This window comes from Truncatella angustata (genome assembly GCF_020726525.1).
Source record: "Truncatella angustata strain MPI-SDFR-AT-0073 chromosome Unknown BKA67scaffold_9, whole genome shotgun sequence".
In the NCBI taxonomy this organism is placed as follows: Eukaryota; Fungi; Ascomycota; class Sordariomycetes; order Amphisphaeriales; family Sporocadaceae; genus Truncatella; species Truncatella angustata.
In genome coordinates, this window is record NW_025763389.1 from 1,374,948 (window position 1) to 1,396,672 (window position 21,725).

A 21,725-nucleotide genomic window follows, 5' to 3' on the forward strand; every position below is an offset into this window, starting at 1 on the left:
GCTTATTATACTTTGACCAAGAAACTTGTGAAGTTGGGACGGGTTTATCTGATAGCCGCCCTGAACCTGCAAAATAAAGTGCTCATGTTGTGCTTCGTCGGATGCCGAACCGTTTTGTTTTTATAACCTTGATAAAGTGTCGTCCAATGCTGCCGACTTTACCGACATACACGGGCCGGGCAGTTGTTCATCGCGAGCTGGCGGAACTTAGCCTCGAGACGTAGGTCGCCTGCCTTCGACACAAGAAACAGTTGCGATTCTTTTGGGATTATGGGCGCATCTTGCGACTACCCCTGCCCGATATGCACGTCTGGCAATGCAAGACATCTCAACATTCCAAGGCTGATGTGAGAGCTGCTAGGCGGAAAACGCCACATACAACTCAAATCGATTTAAGAATATAGCAATGGCTCGGCGGGTCGCTTTGAAGGAGGCCAACTCGGCTGACTAGCAAAGCCCCGAAAAGTCACTGATGGCGAGAAGCGAGCTGAACGGTTTCTTCTCCAGTTTCTTACGTCAGACTACAACAGAGGTTTTATTTTTATTTTTATAGTTGAAGCTTGGTGCGATGGCATCAGAGTTCCTGCATGTTGGAGCTATTATAAGGGGCTGCATTTAGGGGCGCGTCAGACCAGGCACGATTTGCTACATACACCACAAAACTCGAAATGCTGACGAAGTCCCCATTTATGACGCCGGCAATGCGCTTTCGGGTTCGCCTCCGCCCACAAAACATTGAGCAAGTACTATGTAAGCAGGAAATCGCAGTTCGGGACGCATGCTGGTATGTATGTATGCACATAGGAACTGCATATGTACTCGGTACGCGCCAATGATGTCGGATCGGTCGATGCGAGTACCCGACTAGGTTTCCTTAGACGGGCTGATGGGGTTGTAAAGTGTACGGATCCGTATGCGCAGGAAGACATCATTTCAGAAAATTTCGAAAACGTGCCAGGCATGACTTGTTTACGGAAATATCAGCTGTCAATCCGGTCCTAAACAATCTCCCTTATGCCCTTGATAACCTATCACCTTTGAAGAATCCCAACCCCTGACGGCCAGGTGGTCTGGGGCCACCCAAGAGGAGTACTATGATGTACACGTCTATAAATCAGTGGCCCTCGGCAGAAGTATGTATACTAATACACGACGATAGCTGCTCAGCCACCAAAGATTGCAAACCACAACGGCTGTTCCAGTGCAACTACCGCGGCCTGTTAGCGAACTTGATCTATGCATGTTCCAGATTGACAGCTCCGAATTCCAGCTTTTGACCGATGCGAGGCAGCACACTGGAGGACGCTTCTGGTCGGCCACTGTACGGCATCGGCATGACTTTGCAGATTTGTACAGTAGCAAATGACAAGCACGAACCTTGTTCCATGCCCTACAGTAGGGGCTTCGTAGGGGCTTGTGGGGGCTTGTAGGGGCACGGTCATGGTGATCCTGGTCGGACCAGCCCGCCTAGAAAACAACTTGGGCGAAATGATTCAAGGCGGAGGGCGCTACGGCCCACCACAAGCCCACCCTCCTGTTTAGCCCCGACCATCCTCACGGCGTGGTACGCCAGCTCCAAGGCACGCAAGGCACCTTAACCCGCCTTTGGGAAATCCAGTCCAAGTGCGCGTTGAAGGGGGGAACCCCTGGATTGCCTTTCTGGAAATTTGCATCTGTTCTGTCCCTGTCCGTCCCCAGTGCTGTCCAGTTGAGGACAAAGAACAATCCCGTCCACGTCCAGTTCGCATCGTTGGCGCTGGCTTGCTTACCTGGGTCGTTGTCGGCGCGGACACCATTTTCCCCCTTCCAATTCTACACCTCACCGCGTGAGAGAGAAAGACAGAAGCCTGAACGCTGTTATCATCATTTGCTGGATGCTCGGTCGAGGAGGACGACAACGCTCGAGCAATTGCATTTCTGTCCCCTTCTTTTGTTTCACTGACATTGGAGTGCCTCGGGAACACTCCATAGACGAGATAGACGCACTACGCCCGCGAAACATCACGCAGGTTGCAAGTTGCAGTTGCGAGTTGCAGTAGCAATCGCAGGGCTTTCGGAACTCCTGTAATTGCCAGTCTGCTCCTTCTCATCCGCGCTGCACCCAGTCCATCACGACGCAACACGAGACGAGTTCATTGCACTATTTGCGCCCAACATTTCTGTCATTCTAATACGGACTTGGAGTATAAAAGACAGTAGTCGGAGAGGCTGCGAATCAAGACAGTTAGTGCGGCCGAATTTAAGATTTCAAACTTCCGCGAAGTTGTGAACATCTTTTTTTTTTTTTTGGTCCTCTCCCCTTGGACAGAGACAGGGACCCTGGGAGAATTCCCCGGCGACGCCATTTTGACTTGAATTGAACTTCCAACCTCCATGATATTACCAGCCATCTCAACTCACGACGGCCCACCTCGCGACGACATATTCCGCGACAGCCTTTCTTTGTCCTAGCCTCCCTAGTCTCGACAATTCGGCAAACACGTCGGCACTTCCACGATCGGTCCTATTGCCGCGCGCCCAACTCTGTCGTCGTTGTTCTGCTGGCCTGGCCATTAGCTGTACTGTAGCACCGACGGACTTGCTCGCTTCGACACTGCAATTGCATCGCCAGGCCTTTTTCGAAAAGAGCCTGGCTCTAATACGCCATGGCGTTCCTTTTCAAATCCAAGAAGAACCAGCACCAGGATAGAGGGCTGCAAAGTCGGGAAGGCCCTCCAGTTTCGGCACAGAACGCTGCCGCACGAGTTGCTCGGGACGAGAAGAGTTCTCGTGGGACGCCCACCGGAAGCCTGAACTCGCTTGACGATGGTGGCAGCCCCGGTCAAGACCTCGAAAAGTATGCCGTGCGCCGCGCTCCAGAACCCGCGCAGCAGCAGCAGCAGTCGACACCGACGCCGACGCCGCCTCCTTCGCAACCGCCGCAACAAGCGAGTGATCTGCCGGTTAGCATTTCTTTTGTCTACCTCCGTCTATGCCTTTGCCTTTGCCTTGACCCTACCCTGTCCCGCTGTGCCCCTGCTCTATTGCAATTCAACAAATGCTAATGTTACCATTGTACTGCAGTTTCGCAACGCCGCCCCTCCCTCGAATGCCAATGCGTCGTTATTCCCCTGGTCACAACGAAGACTGAATTTCACATCTTCGATACCAAGTCCCTTTCCTCGCTATGGAGCTGCGGTCAACGGTGTGTCCTCGAAAGAGGGAGACATCTACGTCATGGGTGGTCTTATAAACAGCTCGACGGTCAAGGGAGATTTATGGATGATCGAAGCTGGCGGATCCCTTTCATGCTACCCACTCTCGACTACCGCAGAAGGGCCTGGACCCAGGGTAGGGCATGCTTCCTTGCTGGTTGGCAATGCCTTCATCGTCTACGGTGGTGACACTAAGATTGACGAGTCCGATGTCCTGGATGAGACTCTATATCTTCTCAATACATGTAAGTGCCAAAAGCGCATGAGCACCCACTCTATCTTGGCTGTCGGCGTACATACTGATCAGTCTGCGGCTTAGCCACCAGACAGTGGTCTCGGGCGTTACCCGCTGGACCCAGACCTACGGGACGATACGGCCACTCCCTTAATATAATAGGATCCAAGATCTACATTTTTGGTGGTCAGGTAGAAGGGTACTTTATGAACGACTTGGCTGCTTTTGACCTCAACCAGTTGCAGCTCCCGACTAACCGATGGGAAATACTTGTTGAGAATAGTGAGAGCAACATCTCACCAAAGGGTAAAGTTCCGCCGGCCAGAACGAACCACACCGTCATTACGTACAATGACAAGATGTATCTGTAAGAAGCAACTCGTGATAGCCGCCAGTCGTACGGTGAACTGATGATTACAGGTTTGGCGGTACCAATGGATTCCAGTGGTTCAACGACGTTTGGTGTTTCGACCCCGCTGCCATTCAGTGGACTCAGTTGGATTGCATAGGCTACATCCCTGTCCCGCGAGAAGGACATGCCGCAGCTTTGGTTGATGACGTTATGTATATCTTCGGAGGCCGTACAGAGGAGGGCGCTGACCTTGGGGACCTGGCCGCTTTCCGCATCTCTTCCCGTCGTTGGTATACCTTCCAGAATATGGGCCCGACACCATCTGCACGTTCCGGCCACAGCATGACAACCGTCGGAAAGTCGATTGTTGTAGTTGGAGGAGAGCCCAGCTCAGCTACCAACCAGGCCAACGACCTGTCTCTTGTCTATGTCCTAGATACAACCAAGATCCGTTATCCCAATGACGCTCAGATTCAGTCCAACACACAGAAGCTACAGCAACGAAGACCGAGTGGCAGCGAAGAGAATGTGGTGCCTCAGCGTGCTGCGCCATCACGCGAGGGCTCTAATGGACCAGTTCAGAGACGTCCTCAGGAGGCTGGGCGTTCGGCCAGTCCTGCAAAAGCAGTCAATGGAGCACAGCTGGATGGAGCTGTTGCCGGGGCTGCGAAGACACCAAGATCTGTCATACAAGGGCCTCCTGGTCCGCCACCTCAAGGGCAACCTCCACGACCAACTGTCAATACCGCCATGTCTAATGGAAGGGTACGGAACGCCTCCATCGAGCGCATAGAAAGAGAGGCAGGTGGTGGATCTGGTGCATCCAGCCCAAGTATCCGCCATCAATCGCCAATTCTGCGAGAGGTCATCAAAGAGGAACCCACAAAGGAAGAGCCCCCGACCGTGGCCACCAACGGACGCCGTACCCCTAATTCGGGTCGCAAGCCTGAGGCGAACGCCCCCGAAACTAGCACAAATAAACCAACGCGGCAAACCCGTGGCCAGGGCTCGGTCGACAGCAACACTGAGCCTAATATGAAGACCGTCATGAACCGCCCATCGTCTCCGCCGCCGCCTGCCAACCATATCCGGCAAAATAGCAACCCCCTTGCACGAAGGAGTTCAGGCAGGAATTCGCAAACCGTTGCACTGCTCAAGGAGCTTGATGCAGCACGAAACCGGAATGCTTGGTACGCATCCGAGCTTGAGCTGGCTCGCAAATCAGGCTATGCACCCAATGCCGCCATGAGTCCGACCTTGGAGAGCCGTGCCGAGAGCTTTGATGATGAAGACAGACCATTGATCGAAGCTCTGCTTGCGATGAGGCAAGAGTTGGCCAACGTCCAGACCTCTGTTGACAAGCAAGCCGTGATAGCCGCTAAGCAGATTGCTGAGGCTGAACGTCAACGTGATGCTGCTATTCAAGAAGCAGTCTATGCCAAAGCAAAAATGGCAGCTCAGACAGGCAGCGCATCTAGCACGCCGCAGCTGGACAGTGATCGTGATGACAAATACCGGAAAGCGGAGACTAGCCGAAAGCTGGCATCAGCATTGAATCTCCAGAAAGACCTCCAAAATTCACTTGAACGAACCTCTTCAGACCTTAACGCTGAGAAACGTGCGCGTCAACTAGCGGACGATACTGCAGGTGCTTCGCAAAAGCGTATGACTGAACTGGAGACGTACAAGCAGCAGACTTCTCTCGAACTTCAATCACTAAGAGCCGAGCTTCATACAGCACAACGCGAAGCACGTGAGCATGCTACCAATGGCGCCGAAGCAGTTGCTGCTCTTGAGGCGCTCAAGGTTGACCACTCTGATCTGCGGAGCAAGTTTGCGGAGGACGGCACTACCGATAGAGACATGGGCACAGATCTGGACTCTCTCCGTGCAGCGGTCGCAGCATCGGACGATATGAGGACTCATCTGGAGTCAAAGCTCGACGAAGAACGGTCTAACCGGGAAACCATCGAGTCGAAGCTGACAAATCTGAAAGCTGAACACGAAGCGCAAACTGCCGAACTTGTGGCAGTCAGCCAACGCTTGCGTGATGCCGAAGAACTGGCTGAGCGACACGCGAACGAAGCCAAGACCCACCGCCAGGCTGTTCTGTCCGGTTTGGACAAGATCACGCAAGAGAGCACCAAATCCAGGCAAGCAGACGCTGGTCGAATCGCCGCACTGCAAACCCAGATCAATGCCGCCAACAATCTTGTGAAGAAGTTCCAGCAGGAGGCTGACGCAGCGTCTGACAAACTGCGCAGTGCAGAAGATCGCATCGCTGGCCTTGAGGCCTACCAAGAGCAATCTAGCAGAGAAGGCGTCACGATTCGAAGACAACTACAAGCAGCCTTGAGGGACACTCAAACACTTCAAGCCATGAACTCAGACCTGAAGCATCAGCTTTCTAACCAGCAACTTGAGACCAATGCCATGAGCGTACAACATAACACGCTCAAGGACATTCTGACGGAAAGAGGTATCAGCCCGACAGGTGTCGCGCGTGTTAGAAGCGTCAATTCCAGGACCGATTCACCCGCAACGAGCAATCTTGAGCAGCAGCTCACCGAAGCCCGTGCAGCGAACGATGACATGAAACAGAACTTCGAGATTCAAATGCAGCAGACCGAGGCTACATACCGTGAAAGGATTACTCAGTTGGAAAGCGACTATCAATCAGCAGTGCACTACGTCAAGGGGACCGAGAAGATGCTGAAGCGCATGAAAGAAGAGCTTGCCAAGTTCAAGTCCGAAAATGCTCGTCTAAAGAACGAGAATATCGAGCTTGAGGAGAGATCTATGAGCGCCGAATCCAACGTCAGCTCTGCGCCCGCTGATTGGGACAACCAACGCTCAACGCTCGAGAGGAAGATCGAGGTTCTAGAGCAGCAACTCCATGAGTCGTCGACTCAATTGGAGCAACAGCTGGTCGAAGTACGACACGAGTTAGAGTCTACCAAGCTCGAACGCGACAGTGTCAAGCACGAGAGCGCTAGTGCAGCGGAACGCCTCACTGTCATGGAGCATGGTCTGGAGCAGTTGCAACAAGAGAATGCGCTTCTTGAGAAGCGTGCACAAGAAGCAGAGCACAAAGTCGGGTTGCTCCTAGACCAGGTCGAGAATTCTGTCGACAATTACCGCCGCAGGAGTCGCCAGGCACCGAGTATTACAGAAGCAGCACCTAGTGTGCACCATGCCGGGCATCAGCGTCAAGAGAGCTCCGAAGCTGGCAGTATGTATGGCGGACTAGGCGGAGTCAGCGGAGTCAGCGGACTGGGCGGGCTAGGCGGTGATAGAAACAGCGCTGCGCTCGACAACCTGGCAGACGAGCTTGACCAGTTGCGGACAAAGTGGGAGGCGACAAACGAGAACTACCGCTTGTCTACAGCATTCGAGTTTGAATCCAGCAACAAGAAGAGCGAGGACAGCGTCGGACTTGGTCTAAGTGAGAGTCTAGCTGATTGGCGCAAGCGACTTGACACCGAGGAGCAGGAACCCACTGGTCAAAACGCAAGACGTGTCTGAGAAATTCTGTCAGACACCCAATACATCCACAACCGTACATAATTCGCATGACGCATACGGGTCCAATCGGCATGCACAACAAACCACTTTACGACACCTGCTGGGTATTTCCCTGTTAGGATTTCTACGACTAGTTTCGCATTACGACTACGTTTGATTTATTTGTTTTTCTTTTCTGTATTGAGGCGATCATCTGCAACACCCACACCTGTACTTGATGTGCACTTTGAAGATAATGAACCACGATCACAAAGACCTTTTACTGGGAGTTTTCGGGTGGAGAACCATTCTCAATATTTGACCTTGGTTTCTACATGTTTGTGCTATATGTTGCTGGAAAAGGAGGAGCGGCAACGTCTGGTTCCCATATGGAGCAGATGAATTGTTAAGACATAATGTACAATACTGGAGCTTACAACGGAGAGGCAGCAATTTGCTGTCCCTCCGCTTTCATGGATTCCCCGGAGAGTTTTTTTGGCGGAGATACCTCGTGGTTTGATGGTGATGGCACATTATACCCAGGTTGTTGTTGCCATCTGTCAACGCGAAGAATTAGTTGAATGACGATTGATATTCTAGTCAACTGTATATTGGTTCTCGTGTGTCTGGGTTGTGCCATTCGTTGGATCATTGTGCTCTGTTTCGGACACGTAACTGGCCGTAAGCCGTCCTGCTGTCACTCCATACCAGCTTGTACGTCTCCAATATATGTGCAAGAGACTTCTCCTTTTTTTTGTTCACCGTTCATCTCTACTGCCTAGCAACCACGCGCTTCGCTGGAGTTAATCTGGTTTCTCGGACAGAAGCCACCCCTTTTCCATGCGTATCGTTTAGCCCCCTCCCCCCCTACAGAACGGCCCTCGTCCTTTTTGCCACACGAAGTTTGAATCTATTACTCTCCCCTCGGCATCTCTGCGCCGCGTTCCTCCGATCTTGTCGCTTCTTCTGCTAGACTCCATACAAGTTCTTTCTTGCTTGGATGAAGCCAGGCGATCCTACAGAGAGAGAGCCTGCGTGCCCTCCCTTCCGTGTCTCTCCTAAAAGCCGCCATCATCTGGGTCAGGGAGGGCTGGCGTTTGCCGCGAAGCGCTTGTGTGGTAGACTTGATAGGGAACCACTCACTAATTACCTTGTCAATTTTCACGTCTACCGGAAACAGGACGACAGACAAAGGGGGATGTATCCATCTCATGGGTGCTGTCTGCGGAATACCTGACTAATATTTGCTGCCGGTTCTCCGGAGAAGAGCACATGTCTCAGATGAGGAAAAAAGAACCAACACAATTGCTCGGGTGAATATAAAAAGCTTGGATGCCAAGGTCCATTCCCATCGAGAAGACTTCTTAGGAGAGCCAACGGAAGACGAAATACGCAGTTCGTCTCAAATAGTAAAAATCGTAATAGGTAAAGTATATCAACATTATATCGTCCAACAGAAAAGTGCAATGTCCTCAATATTCCATAGTCTCTAATTAAAATGAAACTTTTAGCATCTGGAAAGCGATCTTCAAGAACACCAGTCTCTGCAGACTTCTTGCAGATCTCTCTATCTGCCTCTTCTCCAGATCCATGATTAGTTTCACGCACAACTGAAAATGCAACCACCTGTATTGCTTGCCAAATTGCAGAAGTGCTAGTGTTTGACCATTTTTCGCCCGCCACCAGAGGATCGTTCATCATGTCGTGTTCCGTCCACTACCAAACGGCCAAATCTTTGAGCCAAGGTGCCCGGCTTGGCGAGCAAACCACCGAGGCACGCTGATAGCTGCCAGGGTGGTACGCGAGATGAAGCTGCCGGTACCAGTAATCACATCTCCCACGGCCCCCACAGGATCAGAGAAGCTCTTTTTCGTGGTGGTGAATATGAAGTTGATGTCTCGACCTAACTCGTTGATCGCCCACGCAAGTGGGAAGGACACTTTCTTGGGAGGCTGCTTGACTTCAGGCTGTGATCCGGGGAAGGACGCCGGACCACGAGGTCTACCGGCGGCCACCAGGTCTTTCAGGGTAAGATCATGGTCCTCGTGGCCACGGTTCTTGACACTCTCTTTCGTGAGCTTCGCTCGAAGTCTTTCTTTCTCTTCAGGACGACAAGCTTCCCACCAACCCTTGACTGTGTCGAACATGTACTGTTGAATGGGGGTCTTCTTCTTGGGAAATGCCGGATGGTGCAGTACCGTCAAAATCTCGTCGATGGCCTGGTCCTCGTCAATGCTTGGGTCATCCCAGCACCTCACGATCTGTTGCGTTGTCCAGTTGGTTGTGACAGTGCCGACCAGGCCCGCTGGCTGATTCAAGACGTTGCCGAAATGATCCTTTGAAAGGTCGGAATGACTCGGGTCGGAAGCATCCGCACCATCTTCGTAAACGGCTGCAGATGCTGCTTTAGCGGCTTCTGCGTCCACTCGGTCCTTGGCTGCCTTGACTGCCTTTCGAAGCTCCTTGACCGAGGATTCAATCATGACTGCCAAAAAGCGGAATACCAGCTGGTTGGTATAGTCACTCAGCTGACTGGTAGAAATATCTGCCATCGACTCTTCAGTTTCCTCCGTCCCTTCCTGGAGCCACTTCGAAATCCGATCGTGCAGATAGAACACGGGCTCAATCGTCTGCCAGAGCAAGTTCGGGTTTGCGGCATCATCTGCTTTATCCTCAGAGTCTGAATCTGGTGGAGAAATGGTGTCCGTGGCCTTCTTGAAGATCATCGCTACAGCGTTGAGCTCCTCCATGAGTGGTACCTTGTCGGGGGTAACCTTGTTCACAGTTTCGATACCCTTCTTGATGAGTTCAAACAACTGCTCGAAAGCCGGTCCGCCGAAATCAAGCTTATCTTCGAGCGAGCCGAGTGTTCCTTTGGATTGCAGAATGGCCATGTCATCCGCCTCTCCAAGTAAACTATGGAAGATGTCCAGCATTCCGAAAGTTCCGGTGACAATAGGTGGAACTTTCTTGCCTGAGACACCGGGCGTCTTGACGCGGCATGCATCACCGACCAACGTGAATACGTTGTCTTCTCCGAGCTCATGCAAGCATAATTCGACGAAGTTGCTGTGAGCTGAAAAGTCCTCTAGCGTGTGTAGCGCGGCGCCGAGATGTATCATTGATTCCTTTCGTTGGCCGGCATTTCTCCTCTTTCGTCCTACCCTGCCGAGCGCGACACATTGCTTCAACTGCTCGCGGACATAATCTGCCGAGGTCCTCCATCCATGGCCGCTGTTGGCGATGTAATTCTTCATTCCGGTTCTTGAATCGAACTCAAGCTCTTCAGGAAGCACAGGACCCCGGAGACGCTTGTCTATGTCCTGGGCATTGTCTTGGTAGCCTTGGGGATTGTCGATATGCTCGACGTGCGTATAGCATCCTAGTCTTTCCCTCGTAACGTCAAACTCATCTGTTGCGAAGCCAAACTCCATGAACGCCAGTACAGACACTATGGCCCGCAGGATGGGCTCGGGAACGGCTTCTAGGCATGTCGTGTCGATGACTTGAGAAAAGTCGCGCAACCAGTTGCCAAAATAGATCTGCTTGCGCTGTATCTGCGTGAAGCGGTAGTGTGTGATGAAGGATGCGGGCAAGTATTTGAGAACCTCGGTGATGTCGCCATGCCGCCATACATAGCCCTTGAAATCGCTTCCCGACGGAACCTCGCCAGCGCCGAAAGCCGCCACAGGAGTCGCCAACAAAATGGCGACAAGCAAAAGCAGCAGGAAAGTTCTGGAGGAGAACATGATGGCCTCCGTATGGTTGGGTTGCCTAATTCAACACGTGCATGTGTGCGATGAGTTGTTGATAAAGCGTAAGGTTCTGCCTTGACTCGAAATTTCGCTCAAGCTGCGAGGCTCCACTACAAAAAGCCTAGCCGCCAGAGAAACGGTGGTTGTGTGCGCCTGACTGTCAAAGCACCAACTGGACAATATTTGAGCTCACACAGTGCATCGCATGATTGTCATTCAAGATCGTGTATAATATCTGGAGGGAATCTCGCGATACCCAAGTTTCGGCAGGAATCGTGAAATACTTGGAGTTTGTTCGGTTATGACGTAGCCGACCAGGCATTGAGATTAGTTTGTTCTTGTAGTGGGGTTGGTAGTCCTCCAGCCGAGTGCTGTACTGTAGGGACTGGCCTGCAAACTACGGAGTGAGCAGGTGGGAGGAAACCATGGTTAAATTATGCCGTCGGGATATGATCAACATCAGAGACGAGATATGCATATCACCAGTCATGTCTTACTTACTCTAAGTGTTATCGCATTGTTCAGAATTACGTATATTGTAATCTAGCGTCTCTCTCAGTACACATGTGCTACTCTTGCTACTCAACCTGCTGTAGTTTTTCGTGGAAGTGGCTTCACAATTGCAACCAGTTGAAGACGGTGCCGGCGGCCGGGGAGATCCACACACTAAGCCCGGGACCCCAGGAACGGTGCCAAAGCTTCGCCCCGTTTTGAGTTCGTATTCATCTAGGTAAAGCACTTGATTGGCCTCCTTTGTTTTCATGGCGGGTTTCGCATGACAACCAAACCGGCTGACTTGAGAGCAGATATGGGGACGGCGCTTTAGAGTTAGAAAAAGCTGTAAATAACATGGAGGCCCATTGTTCAACTGCTTTAGGATTCTAGCCTCCTCTCACTCCATACATACTACCAGATCCAAGACGACGTTACTTAGCACTCGTTGACCCCCAACTTTATAAACCATATCACCAACATGTCGTCAACAGTGACATCCGCTTCTGCCTCCCCAACATGTGGCTCGACCTTGTACAACATCCCTGTTGACGATGCGGCTTGTGCAATGCCATATGGTGGAAACCACACCGACATCATGGCGGCGTGCTGCAAGTCGGCCGCCGTGATTAGCTACTATGATAACTGCGGCGTCTACTGCCTAGCCATCGACCAGAGCATTTCCGACCTGACCGACTGCATGTACAAGAACGGTGCTCCCTATGGAAACGAGGTCTTCTGCCACGGAAACACAAGTGCGACGGCCACGGGAGACGCCAGCTCGACCCCCACAGGTACCAGCGTCGGCGCCAGCATTGTCGCCAGCGCCACCGATGCCAGCAAGACCGGCCACAGCACATCCTCGGGCACCAGCTCGAGTTCCACTTCCTCCTCGTCCGGCAATGCTGCGCCGAGGTCGCACACCAGCTACAGCATTACTACCCTGGGCCTGACGGTGGGTGCGCTTCTCTTCTCGGCCACAACGCTGGGCGCCTTCGCGCTATGAGACGGCAAGACGATTGGCGTTCTTTTGGAAATGCCGCCAACGAAAAAGGTCGCGAGCGGCTCTAAGTATATAAGGGTGGGAGGATTCGCGAGATGCGTCCGTCCCGCAAGAGTACCGTTTGATCGTGTTTCGGAACAGTCTGGCGGGAAATGTAGTGTGCTGCATTTTGATAACATTGTCGACCATCATCGGTAGTTGTTGCAGCCAGCGCCAAGTATTGGACGTGAGTGGGTTTAATGGATATATGTGCAATATTTCCACCATGAGAGTTCTCGAAGCATCGAAGCACTGCGAAAACTGTTAATGACGAGGCGAAGTGTGTGTGGTAACGAGACATGTGTATAGGGAAAAGGGGGTAAAAGTATTGTACATGACTTGCTGTGGTTTGGGTCAAATCATGCTGTTGAATTGACATAATTCATCATGGAGATTTAATTCACCGTACAACATATCGACTTTCATGTCCTAGGGCTTGCGTGTACTGCTGAAGATCTTTTCGTGCATACCCAGAGATTATGCTCTATCACATGAAAACGAGTTTCTGGGGTCCCCAGACTCGGCAAATCTTCCCCGCATAAAACCCCTGGCTAGAAACGCGGATCACACCTTTTCGAGCCAACCAGACGAGTCTCTTGGCCAATCATGAACGAGTATATCTATATCGCTGCTGGGTTCCATACATTAGGAGGGTGGGAGCTCGGCTGTAGAAATGAGCGGCGGGAGCGTAAGTGGCCTCGAAAACCTCATGCTGGGCACAACACTTTTGGTGATACAAAACCCCATAATCTGGATGGCTCTGTATCGCTGGATGTGATCCAAAGCCCCAGTCCAATAGCACCATGGTCTCTGCCACTAGCCCTTCGCGACGTTTCGTGCAATGGGCTGCGATCGTCCTGAGCTTGCTATTCGTGTGGAACCTAAAACCGCTGCCCTGGGAGAAGACGCCCACGCCGTCGAAAGCATCAATCCCTCTGCCGCATGTTGCCAACTACTTCGATCAAGCATACTCAGTTTCGTCCCCGTCTACACGGGGCTACGCGTATGTTGGGCTAAAGCAAGCCTGTGACCATGCCACCTGGGCCGAGGATGCGCCCTATCTGAACTGTTTCGGCATGCTGGCGGGCATCACGTCCATCATGTCCCAGGTGAAGGTATGCCTGAAGATGGCCGTAGACACCGGTTCAAATCTGGTGCTGCCACGCATGCCGCTACGAAGCTCCGACGACCTAAAGGCTTTCAACCTGCTCAACGAGGACGCTTACATGGCTTACGATCAATGGTTCGACGAGGACCATTTACGCGGCGCAATCGGTCGCGCATGCCCACGCATGCGTATCGTTCATCCAACAGAGCTAGACACCAACGTGGAGGTCAGGCGCCACTGGGCGGTATCCGTTGAAGAAGGCGCCATAGGTTACCGGAAATCACAATCATATTTCTGGGTGGGGAGAAGTTGGAAGAACTACTTCGATGAACACTACCTCCTCCTGAAGTTTCTGGAAAATTCGGACCCCAAAAACAAGGACAGTCCTAAGGCTGGTATCACGGTAGTGAATGTTGACTCGGAGTTCTTGCTCTTCCGCATCATGGATGATCCGTCAGGTCGAGAATTGAGATTGTGGAACGACTTGTCGCATGTGATAAGGTTCCGCGAACAGCCCAGACAGATCGTGGATAGAGTTCTAAGCAAGATCCCGCGGTCGTTCTATGGCGTCCATTTTCGTGTTGAGAACGACACAATCTGGTCAGGGCTGGAAAACCAGTTGAAGGTTGACTTGGACGCTCTGGATAAGGCCTGGGCAAAGTTCGGGAAGCCAGGCCAGCAGAAGCCCCTAGTATATCTTGCTTGTGGTGACCAGGTACAAGTCGAGAAGTTCGTCGAGGCCGGAGCGAAACGTGGCTGGGAGGTGACGCACAAGTGGAAACTGATGCAAGATGATGAAAACACGACAGAGATGATCGACGATTTGCCATTCGATTTCCAGGGTGTAGTAGATATGGGTGTCATGGTGCGGTCGGAATTTTTCTTTGGTATTACTGGCAGTGCGTTTTCAACAACTGTGGCAAACATAAGGGATATGACTGGTCGGTATAGAGGGAGTTCATTTGATGTATGGGATGACGGCGGTGCAAGAAGCCATTTGTTCTTTGAAGGGGATAACCAGTATGCATGTTGCCTATAATGGCAGCTGTCAAACTGTTGTTTTTGGTCAACCGAGCAATGTGTACATCGGAGCAACCTAATTCCATCGAGATCAAGATTACATATCACTCGAAGCATTTGGATGGATGGCGCTCATCGACCGTGGCAGACAACTAGAGGCAGGTATACGTGCTTAAAAGTGAAGCAGCTCGAACAACTATTATTTTTTCGTGTTCACAACAATCAACCATATTCAATGTTCCGACATGTTGAACGAGAACAATTATAATGATGCGTCAGGCCTTGCCGGAATTGCTCGGCGTGATCAGTTATTTACTCGCTATGTTCGATGCCGCTTGTTAGAAATAGTCATTAACTCAGTGGTATTATGTTAAACTTCAAGGATCGTATCTTTATTGAATCTGCAACAAACAGAACTTTTCTTTTTCTTCTCAGTCGCCCCAGCCTCTCTAGTATTCTCGTGGTTGTTGTCCCAGGAAAACTCATGCTTGGTTTCTTTTAGAGCTGTTTCTGCTCTCGATAGTCCAGAATAGACTCGACTGTATCTATCGGTGGTACTGAAACTACAGTCGTCTCGTTCATATTTCCACCTCGGTAAGCATATGTAAACGTCCAGCCCGACCCTGCGCCAGCATGTTGACCATTCTTGTCCACCACTACGATGCCACTCGAGATTTTTGGATATTTCTTCACCATTCGTGAAACCGCGTCGTTTGCAGCTTCTTGAGGAGACAGTCCACGTCTCAGACTCTCAACAGCTTGGTAGCATGGCAGGAACCTCATCATGACGTCTCCGTCGCCCGTCGCACTACATCATCCGGAGTCAGCGATTACTTCTTGAAAATGGGCTGTGTGGTCTAGGGGAGCATTGCGAAACAATAAGGAAGAGCTCAATTGCCTTGGATAAGTGATATACGCTCCATAGACATGCTGAAGAGGGTGGGAAAAAAAAGATTCCGAGAATCGCTTACCCGCACGCGCCAACCTCGCTGTCGACGTACGAACCACTGCCCGTAATGGGACCATCTCCCACACGCCCGGGAACTTTACGCGACGCGCCGTTCGTCGACGTGCCCGCTGCCATGACACCAGAGGAATGGATGGCAATCATGGAGATCGTATCATGCGAAGCCTGCACCGCATCCGGCGCAATCAAACTTCCATACGTCGAGCTCGTCGAGTTCAGCAACACCGGCGTATACGGCCCACAGGCGAGCGTAGCATTGGGCTCAACGTTCAGTCTATAGTTCGGTTGACACCCGCCCGCTTTCCACTCAGCGCAGCTCTGTCTGGAACTATCTGTACCCAGATCCTCCTCCACGAACCCGTTCTGCACCGCGAAGGCTGTCGCAAAGTCGCCCGCGATCAGCGTGTGCGACGTGTGCTCGAGCACGTGACGCGCGACGCCGATAGCATTCCTGACGCGCCGCAGCGCGGCCACGGCCCCGGACTTCATGGTCTCGCCGTCCATGATCATGGCATCGAGGGTCGTCTCGCAGTCCTCGTCCGGTGACCCGCCGTAGCCCACGCTGCCGTCGCACTGGTTGGCCTCGCAGGTGGCGCAGCCGATCTCCACGGCGTCGAGCGCGGACTTGGACGGGTCGTTTCGCAGCGCGAGGTACGCCGCGTCCGTGGCTGCGGTGAAAGGGCCACCCCAGGTATTGATCACGAATGGGAAACCCGGGGAGTTGAGCGCCAGCGATTGAGATGCCAGGAGAGGGACCAAGAGGAGCATTTTGGCGAACGCCATGGCGAAATTCGACTTGCGTCGTCTCTCACGTTCCCTTGGAATGCTCCTGTAGTTTCAAGAGATGAATGCGGCCCCAATGGTTCCTCAATCACCACAATACCAAACACAAGAGTCCGAAAAGTGTCCTACAGCATGTCCGCTTCCGCGATGTCTTTGATTAATCGCCATTATCGGCGATGCAACGTTACCGAGATTGGAAGCTTCTTGTGTAGAGGAGGGGCTAACTATCATGGATGCCCCACTAATTATATCATGAAGCGATACCCGGCTTGTCAGGCAATATGGTATGAGTGAACATTCCCATGCAGTCATGCAAACAAAAATTTCCTGCAAGTCAACATGTCTAAGTATTGGTAACATCATAAATGTCACGAAGTGGTGGAAGTATTGCCTAAAGCTCACCTTAATTCGTGCTAAACGTGTAAGTTCAACAAAGCGTAGAACTATAGATCAGCATGCTCGTCTTTACCTATACGGTATTGCTGCGATCGACATGTTGTGACATTGAGTAGTATGTTCTTATATCAATGTGGCTCATATTATTTATAATGATGTTGTTCTTGACGGCGCGAGATTTGTAATCCTGGATTCTCGTTATTTCTCTACATGACTGTCTTTATCCGATCAGCCGTATAAAGCACTGTCCTTGTCATCTGGTTACACGGTCACATACAGAGCCCTCGTGCTTGATTTTCTTCCGCGGTTATTCACCACCTGCTCAATGATCTTCTTGAACGCCTCATACCTTCTTCTCACAGATAGCCTAGCCGCCAGCTGTAGTTTCGATCCGTTCGCGGTGTGGTATTCGCCCGTAAGGGGTTGCAACAAGGTTGGTCCTTGAGAACAGTTCTGGAAGATTGAGCGTAGAGACAGCTCTTCCTAAAGACTCTCCTGTTTATTGATAAATAATGGATTCTCCAAAACTGGCAGGGTCTCGACTGCACCCTCACTTGTGTCATAATGACCTTTGCGGTGCATGTTGGGATGTTTGCCCTCCCGTGAGACAGAGCAAACGGGTACTATAACACATAGTGACGACAGCGGAGGTTCTTCCTGTTGTGCATGTCTGCTGTGATGACCTCGCTCTGCATGTGGACGGGTTGAAGTGCCTGCTTGTGGCTCCGTATCAGGTACTCCCTTCCTACTCTAGTTACGAGTGGACCTTTCAAGTATCCGACCTGTGAACGAAGGATCATGATGACCACACAGCAATGGCAGGATCTAAACACGTTCAAAACATCAAGTATTAAAGACAGCATTGCGAAAGCTCAAAAGGCTATATTGTTCCTTGGGTATATTAAGTATTACTACAAATCTTCCACATCCTCCTCGGCCTATGTATCTATCGTTGTGGCAATGCTTCTCTCTTCTTCGGGTTTTCTCTATCTCAAAAGAAAAATGCTCGAGCTCTGCGGCTCATGTAGGTGTGACCAGACAAACGCTGTTCCCAAACCTTTCACCGCCAAAAATGCTATTCGTAAGGATCGTAAGAATGATACAGTTGTAGTTTGTCACCTGTGTAGGGACGGTTTGGCTACACTAGGCCATTTACAAGGCAGCGACGGCGAGACCGAGGAAGCCAAGGAAGCCGATACCAGAGCCAATACGAGCGGCACCAGCAGTTGCGAAGACTCCAGTTGTGGAGGCAGACTTTGTGGGGTAAACTGCTCCAGTTCCAGTGGGCTGAGCAGTGATCAAAGTGCTTCCGACGTTGGTAGGGTAAGGTGCTGAGCCAGTGACGGGGCTGTTGCCAGTGGCAGTAGCTCCAGTGGGGGTGGCAGAGACAACGGGGACGGCAGAGTAGGTGCCAGGAACGACGGCGACGTCAGTAGTAGAAGCACCAGAGGTGATGCTGCTGAAGACGACCTGAGGAACAGTGACAGCAGTGCTGATGATGATGGTGGAAGAGCTGCCGGCAATGGTGGAGACGGTGGAGCCAACGCTGGTGGTGCAAGGGACGACGGTGGTAACATCAACCACGATAGTGGTGTAGATGGAAGCAGAAGCAGAGCTTGCTGGGGAGACTTGGCTGACGTATGTGGGAACGGCGGTAGCAATGCCAGGGTTGGAGCCAGCATAGTTACCGCAGATACCCTGGAAGTAGTTAACAGCCTCAGAGATCTCCTCGTCGCTCTCACCGTGGGCGTAGATGCAGGTGAAAACATTCTCAACGAACTGAGAGTCGGGGCAGTAGCAGCTGGCATCAGAGTTGTCCTTGCAGCCAACGGCGAACAACCAGGTGTTCAAGCAAGAAGGAACAACCGCAGGGCAGGGAAGGGTCTCAACAGGGGCGGAAGGAGAGGTGCTGGAAGAGACGACAACGGTGGAGGAGCCCTTGACGATGGTAGTAGAGCCAACAGCGCTGCTAGGCTTAGTCTCGGCAGCGTTGGACGAGGTCTCAACGGTGGTTCCGACAGCGGTGGTGGGCTTGGTCTCGACGGGCTTGCTAGAGGTGAAGGTCTGGGTCTCGGTTACAGGGCAGATAGTGGTAGAGACCTCAATGATCTCAGTGGTGACAACGGCGCCAGATGAGGCGGGGCAGTTGGTCACCTCAGGAGCGCAGCTGATGATGGTAGAGACACGGGTGCTCAAGACAGTGGAAGTCGAGAGGTAAGAAGTGACCGAGGTGAAAGTGGTAACTTCAGTTGCGGAGGAAGCAGATGGAACGGTAGCAATGGAGCTAGAGGCACTGCCGGCAGGGTATGTGGTGGCCTCGTTAGCGGACGAAGTGGTCTTGGAAGAGGAAGCGGAAGAAACGACGGCAGAGGTAGTCTCCTGCTTGTAGGTGGAAGAAGTCTCGGTCTCAACCTTGGTGGTGGATGACTCGACCTTGGTGGAAGACTCAACCTCGGTGGTGGACTCGACCTTGGTAGAGGACTCGACCTTGGTGGAAGAAGACTCGACCTTGGTGGAAGAAGACTCGACCTTGGTGGAAGAAGACTCAACCTTGCTGGAAGAAGACTCGACCTGGCTGGAGGACTCAACCTTTGAGGTGCTGCTGGACACGACAGCACTGCTGGTAGTGGTGGGGGTGATCTGAGAGTAGCTGCTTGAAGAGCCAGCGGTGGCAGTCACGGGAGAGGTGGTCGAAGAAGCGTGAGTGCTGGAGGTAGACTCAACGGGCTTAGAGACAGAGTAGGTGTGAGTGGACTCGGCCTTGCTGGAGGTGGTGAAAGTCGCAGGCTTGCTGGTGGAGGAAGTGATCTTGGTGCTGTAAACCTTGGTGCTGCTGGCGCTGCCACAAGAGAAAGAGATGGAGGGGACAGCGAAAGAGCAAGTCTCCTTGGGGATAGCGGGCTGCGAAGGGTAGACGATGGTGACGTTCTTGGCACCACCACACTGGCTGTTCTTGACGACAGTTCCAGACGAAGAGCAAGCGGATCGGTGCTTGCAGGTAGAGCCGTCAGGCATGTCGTAGTGGAACTCTAGGTCACAGTCGAACTCGGGGTAGACGTGGAACTCGCCAACGGAAGTCTTGTCAACGCCGGACTTGGAGTCACAGCCGAAAGAGGGGGATGAGCTCTTCTGGGTGGAAGCGTGTCCGGAGACGCACTTGCTGGACACAGCGGTACGCTTTCCGAGGTGGTCACGCTTGTTGAAGCTGCTCTGGCAGGTGAATCCGGACCATTGGAAGCCGGCATAGTTGCCGACACTACCATCGTCGAGATCAGTGAAATCCAGACCGGCGCTCTGCTTGTCGGTGCACTGGTTGTCAGTGTTGCTGGGGCACGAGTAGGAAGCGGCGTTGAGGAAAGAGGCCGAGACCTGGCTGATGCCAGCAGCAGCCAGGGCGAGGGCCAAAGTGCTCTTCATTTTGATTGATTAGATTTGTAGTATATTGGTGAGTGAGTGGCGGTTATGAAATGACCGGTGATGTAAGAAAACGAATAGTAAATGGAAATAGGTTAACGAATGACCCTGATTTCCTAAAGAAAATAAAATAGTTGTTGGTAATGCCCAAAGGAAACGAAAGTGTTGATGGAAGAAGTCCAGAATGAGCCTTGGAAGAGGAGGCTCACATGCATCATATATACCTGCATTCATGATGGGGAGGTATCAAGCATCACTTCGTCCGGACACGGCCACCATCAGGTAGCACTGACATAGACTAGCATTAGCTAGCCCAGTCCAGGACTGGATACTTCTCCAGATACCCATGCTAGTAGCAGCGTACATAGTATGGTGGTTCCTCTCTCATCCCAACTCGAGTGGAGTGGACGAACAGACATTCTGGTGCAGGCGTTACGGCATGTTGCCAGTAAGAGATCGTTGTCAGGGTTGAGGCCACTGGATTAGGAAAGACTCGGGCTCCACGAGGCTTTCCAGGGGTAAAGACGAAGCCCCGCTATATTGAGCCGGTCGAGAGCGCGCGGCTGCCGGGGGCTTTTGGTATTTTGCAAGGGTCTCAGTAGGCGTTTCCACAACGAATGGCTGCCAAAAAAAGAATTCTTCAGGACCAAGTGCAGACCCGATGGGAAGACCGTTGCCAATGGAATGCTTTGACCTCTGTACATTGGATGCTTCCGCGTCTGCAGGTGATTCCCACCTGAAATTCGTTTGCTTATGTGACGGTGCCGAAATCAGCAGCGGGTATTCCATTGCATGCGCTATTGTTGGAAGGGCATACGAGCAGGATTGCTGGCGGAGGAGTTGAAGAGACGCCTGAATAACTAACAAGTGGAACGAGCAGACAGGTCTACAAGTGCCGGTTCCTTGCATTCAGATCGCTAAAGAAGACAAGGCCCCCTAACCCACCCTCCTGGCCCTCCCGCACACCTCTGAAACGAGCATAGCCACTCACGGGTTGTGTCTGCATTGGGCTAATGCAGGTACGATAACCACCGCTAACAATTATTCCAACTCAGCTCTGTCATGTCATGAGGAAAGGTCGATGACGCTCTGAACATCAGCTTTGTGCGGAACCTTTCGCAACGGCTTTGATTGATTCTGTAAAGTCGCAATGGGATATATGAGCATCCGACCAAGAGGTCAGGCCCAGAGGACCCGAAGGGAGATATCATCCGGCATGTACGGATCTGTAGAGTCACTCACATCATCGATCTTGGTTCGATTGGGCCCGACCAAGAGTTGCTCTTCCCGTCCGTTGGCTTCAGTGAGATCCTAGCTTGCGATCATAAAGCTCTGGGGTTTGTCCAGGATGCTATTTCCAAACTTGCTGGCTACCATGTGGGATACGGATGGGATCTATTTGATATCCATCGCAGCAAATTGCAGGCAGTGCACTACAGTCAATAGACTTGCCGTGACATATC

General features: G+C 52.0%; 6 protein-coding genes across 6 annotated transcripts; 3 read left to right on the plus strand and 3 right to left on the minus strand.

Annotated features, from left to right (window-relative positions):
* Nucleotides 1-2,518: 2,518 nt before the first annotated feature.
* On the plus strand, nt 2,519-7,512 carry BKA67DRAFT_421170 (putative cell polarity protein). The gene is made up of 4 exons (XM_046096818.1): nt 2,519-2,942; nt 3,064-3,439; nt 3,514-3,796; nt 3,850-7,512. The coding sequence occupies exons 1-4, from the start codon at nt 2,646-2,648 to the stop codon at nt 7,304-7,306; spliced, it is 4,413 nt and encodes a 1,470-aa protein (XP_045953472.1). The 5' UTR covers nt 2,519-2,645; the 3' UTR covers nt 7,307-7,512.
* A 1,470-nt stretch (nt 7,513-8,982) lies between these two features.
* BKA67DRAFT_540426 (heterokaryon incompatibility Het-C) lies at nt 8,983-11,034 on the minus strand (the record flags this gene model as incomplete). The annotated part of the gene is made up of 1 exon (XM_046100773.1): nt 8,983-11,034. The coding sequence occupies one exon, from the start codon at nt 11,032-11,034 to the stop codon at nt 8,983-8,985; it is 2,052 nt and encodes a 683-aa protein (XP_045953473.1).
* Nucleotides 11,035-12,013: 979 nt separating this feature from the next.
* Nucleotides 12,014-12,538, plus strand: BKA67DRAFT_540427 (uncharacterized protein; the record flags this gene model as incomplete). Its single annotated transcript, XM_046100774.1, has 1 exon — nt 12,014-12,538. The coding sequence occupies one exon, from the start codon at nt 12,014-12,016 to the stop codon at nt 12,536-12,538; it is 525 nt and encodes a 174-aa protein (XP_045953474.1).
* Nucleotides 12,539-13,213: 675 nt separating this feature from the next.
* Nucleotides 13,214-15,021, plus strand: BKA67DRAFT_581084 (uncharacterized protein). Its single transcript, XM_046103899.1, has one exon. The coding sequence runs from the start codon at nt 13,378-13,380 to the stop codon at nt 14,719-14,721; it is 1,344 nt and encodes a 447-aa protein (XP_045953475.1). The 5' UTR covers nt 13,214-13,377; the 3' UTR covers nt 14,722-15,021.
* Nucleotides 15,022-15,047: 26 nt separating this feature from the next.
* On the minus strand, nt 15,048-16,628 carry BKA67DRAFT_581085 (nucleophile aminohydrolase). The gene is made up of 2 exons (XM_046103900.1): nt 15,674-16,628; nt 15,048-15,510 (listed from the first exon to the last, which is right to left on the minus strand). Exons 1-2 carry the CDS (start codon nt 16,450-16,452, stop codon nt 15,201-15,203), a joined length of 1,089 nt encoding a protein of 362 aa, XP_045953476.1. The 5' UTR covers nt 16,453-16,628; the 3' UTR covers nt 15,048-15,200.
* Nucleotides 16,629-17,728: 1,100 nt separating this feature from the next.
* Nucleotides 17,729-20,265, minus strand: BKA67DRAFT_630320 (uncharacterized protein; the record flags this gene model as incomplete). The annotated part of the gene is made up of 2 exons (XM_046105588.1): nt 17,729-19,132; nt 19,433-20,265. The coding sequence occupies 2 exons, from the start codon at nt 20,263-20,265 to the stop codon at nt 18,001-18,003; spliced, it is 1,965 nt and encodes a 654-aa protein (XP_045953477.1). The 3' UTR covers nt 17,729-18,000.
* Between the last annotated feature and the right edge of the window lie 1,460 nt (nt 20,266-21,725).

Bases quoted from the DNA above. Each gene is read 5' to 3' on its own strand.
- BKA67DRAFT_421170 (XM_046096818.1), top strand. From the start codon at position 2,646: ATGGCGTTCCTTTTCAAATCCAAGAAGAACCAGCACCAGGATAGAGGG. The intron at 3,440-3,513 runs GTAAGTGCCAAA...TCTGCGGCTTAG, and splicing joins TCTATATCTTCTCAATACAT to CCACCAGACAGTGGTCTCGG. The intron at 3,797-3,849 runs GTAAGAAGCAAC...TGATGATTACAG, and splicing joins TACAATGACAAGATGTATCT to GTTTGGCGGTACCAATGGAT.
- BKA67DRAFT_581084 (XM_046103899.1), top strand. From the start codon at position 13,378: ATGGTCTCTGCCACTAGCCCTTCGCGACGTTTCGTGCAATGGGCTGCG.
- BKA67DRAFT_581085 (XM_046103900.1), bottom strand. From the start codon at position 16,452: ATGGCGTTCGCCAAAATGCTCCTCTTGGTCCCTCTCCTGGCATCTCAA. The intron at 15,511-15,673 runs GTAAGCGATTCT...CGGATGATGTAG, and splicing joins AGCGAGGTTGGCGCGTGCGG to TGCGACGGGCGACGGAGACG.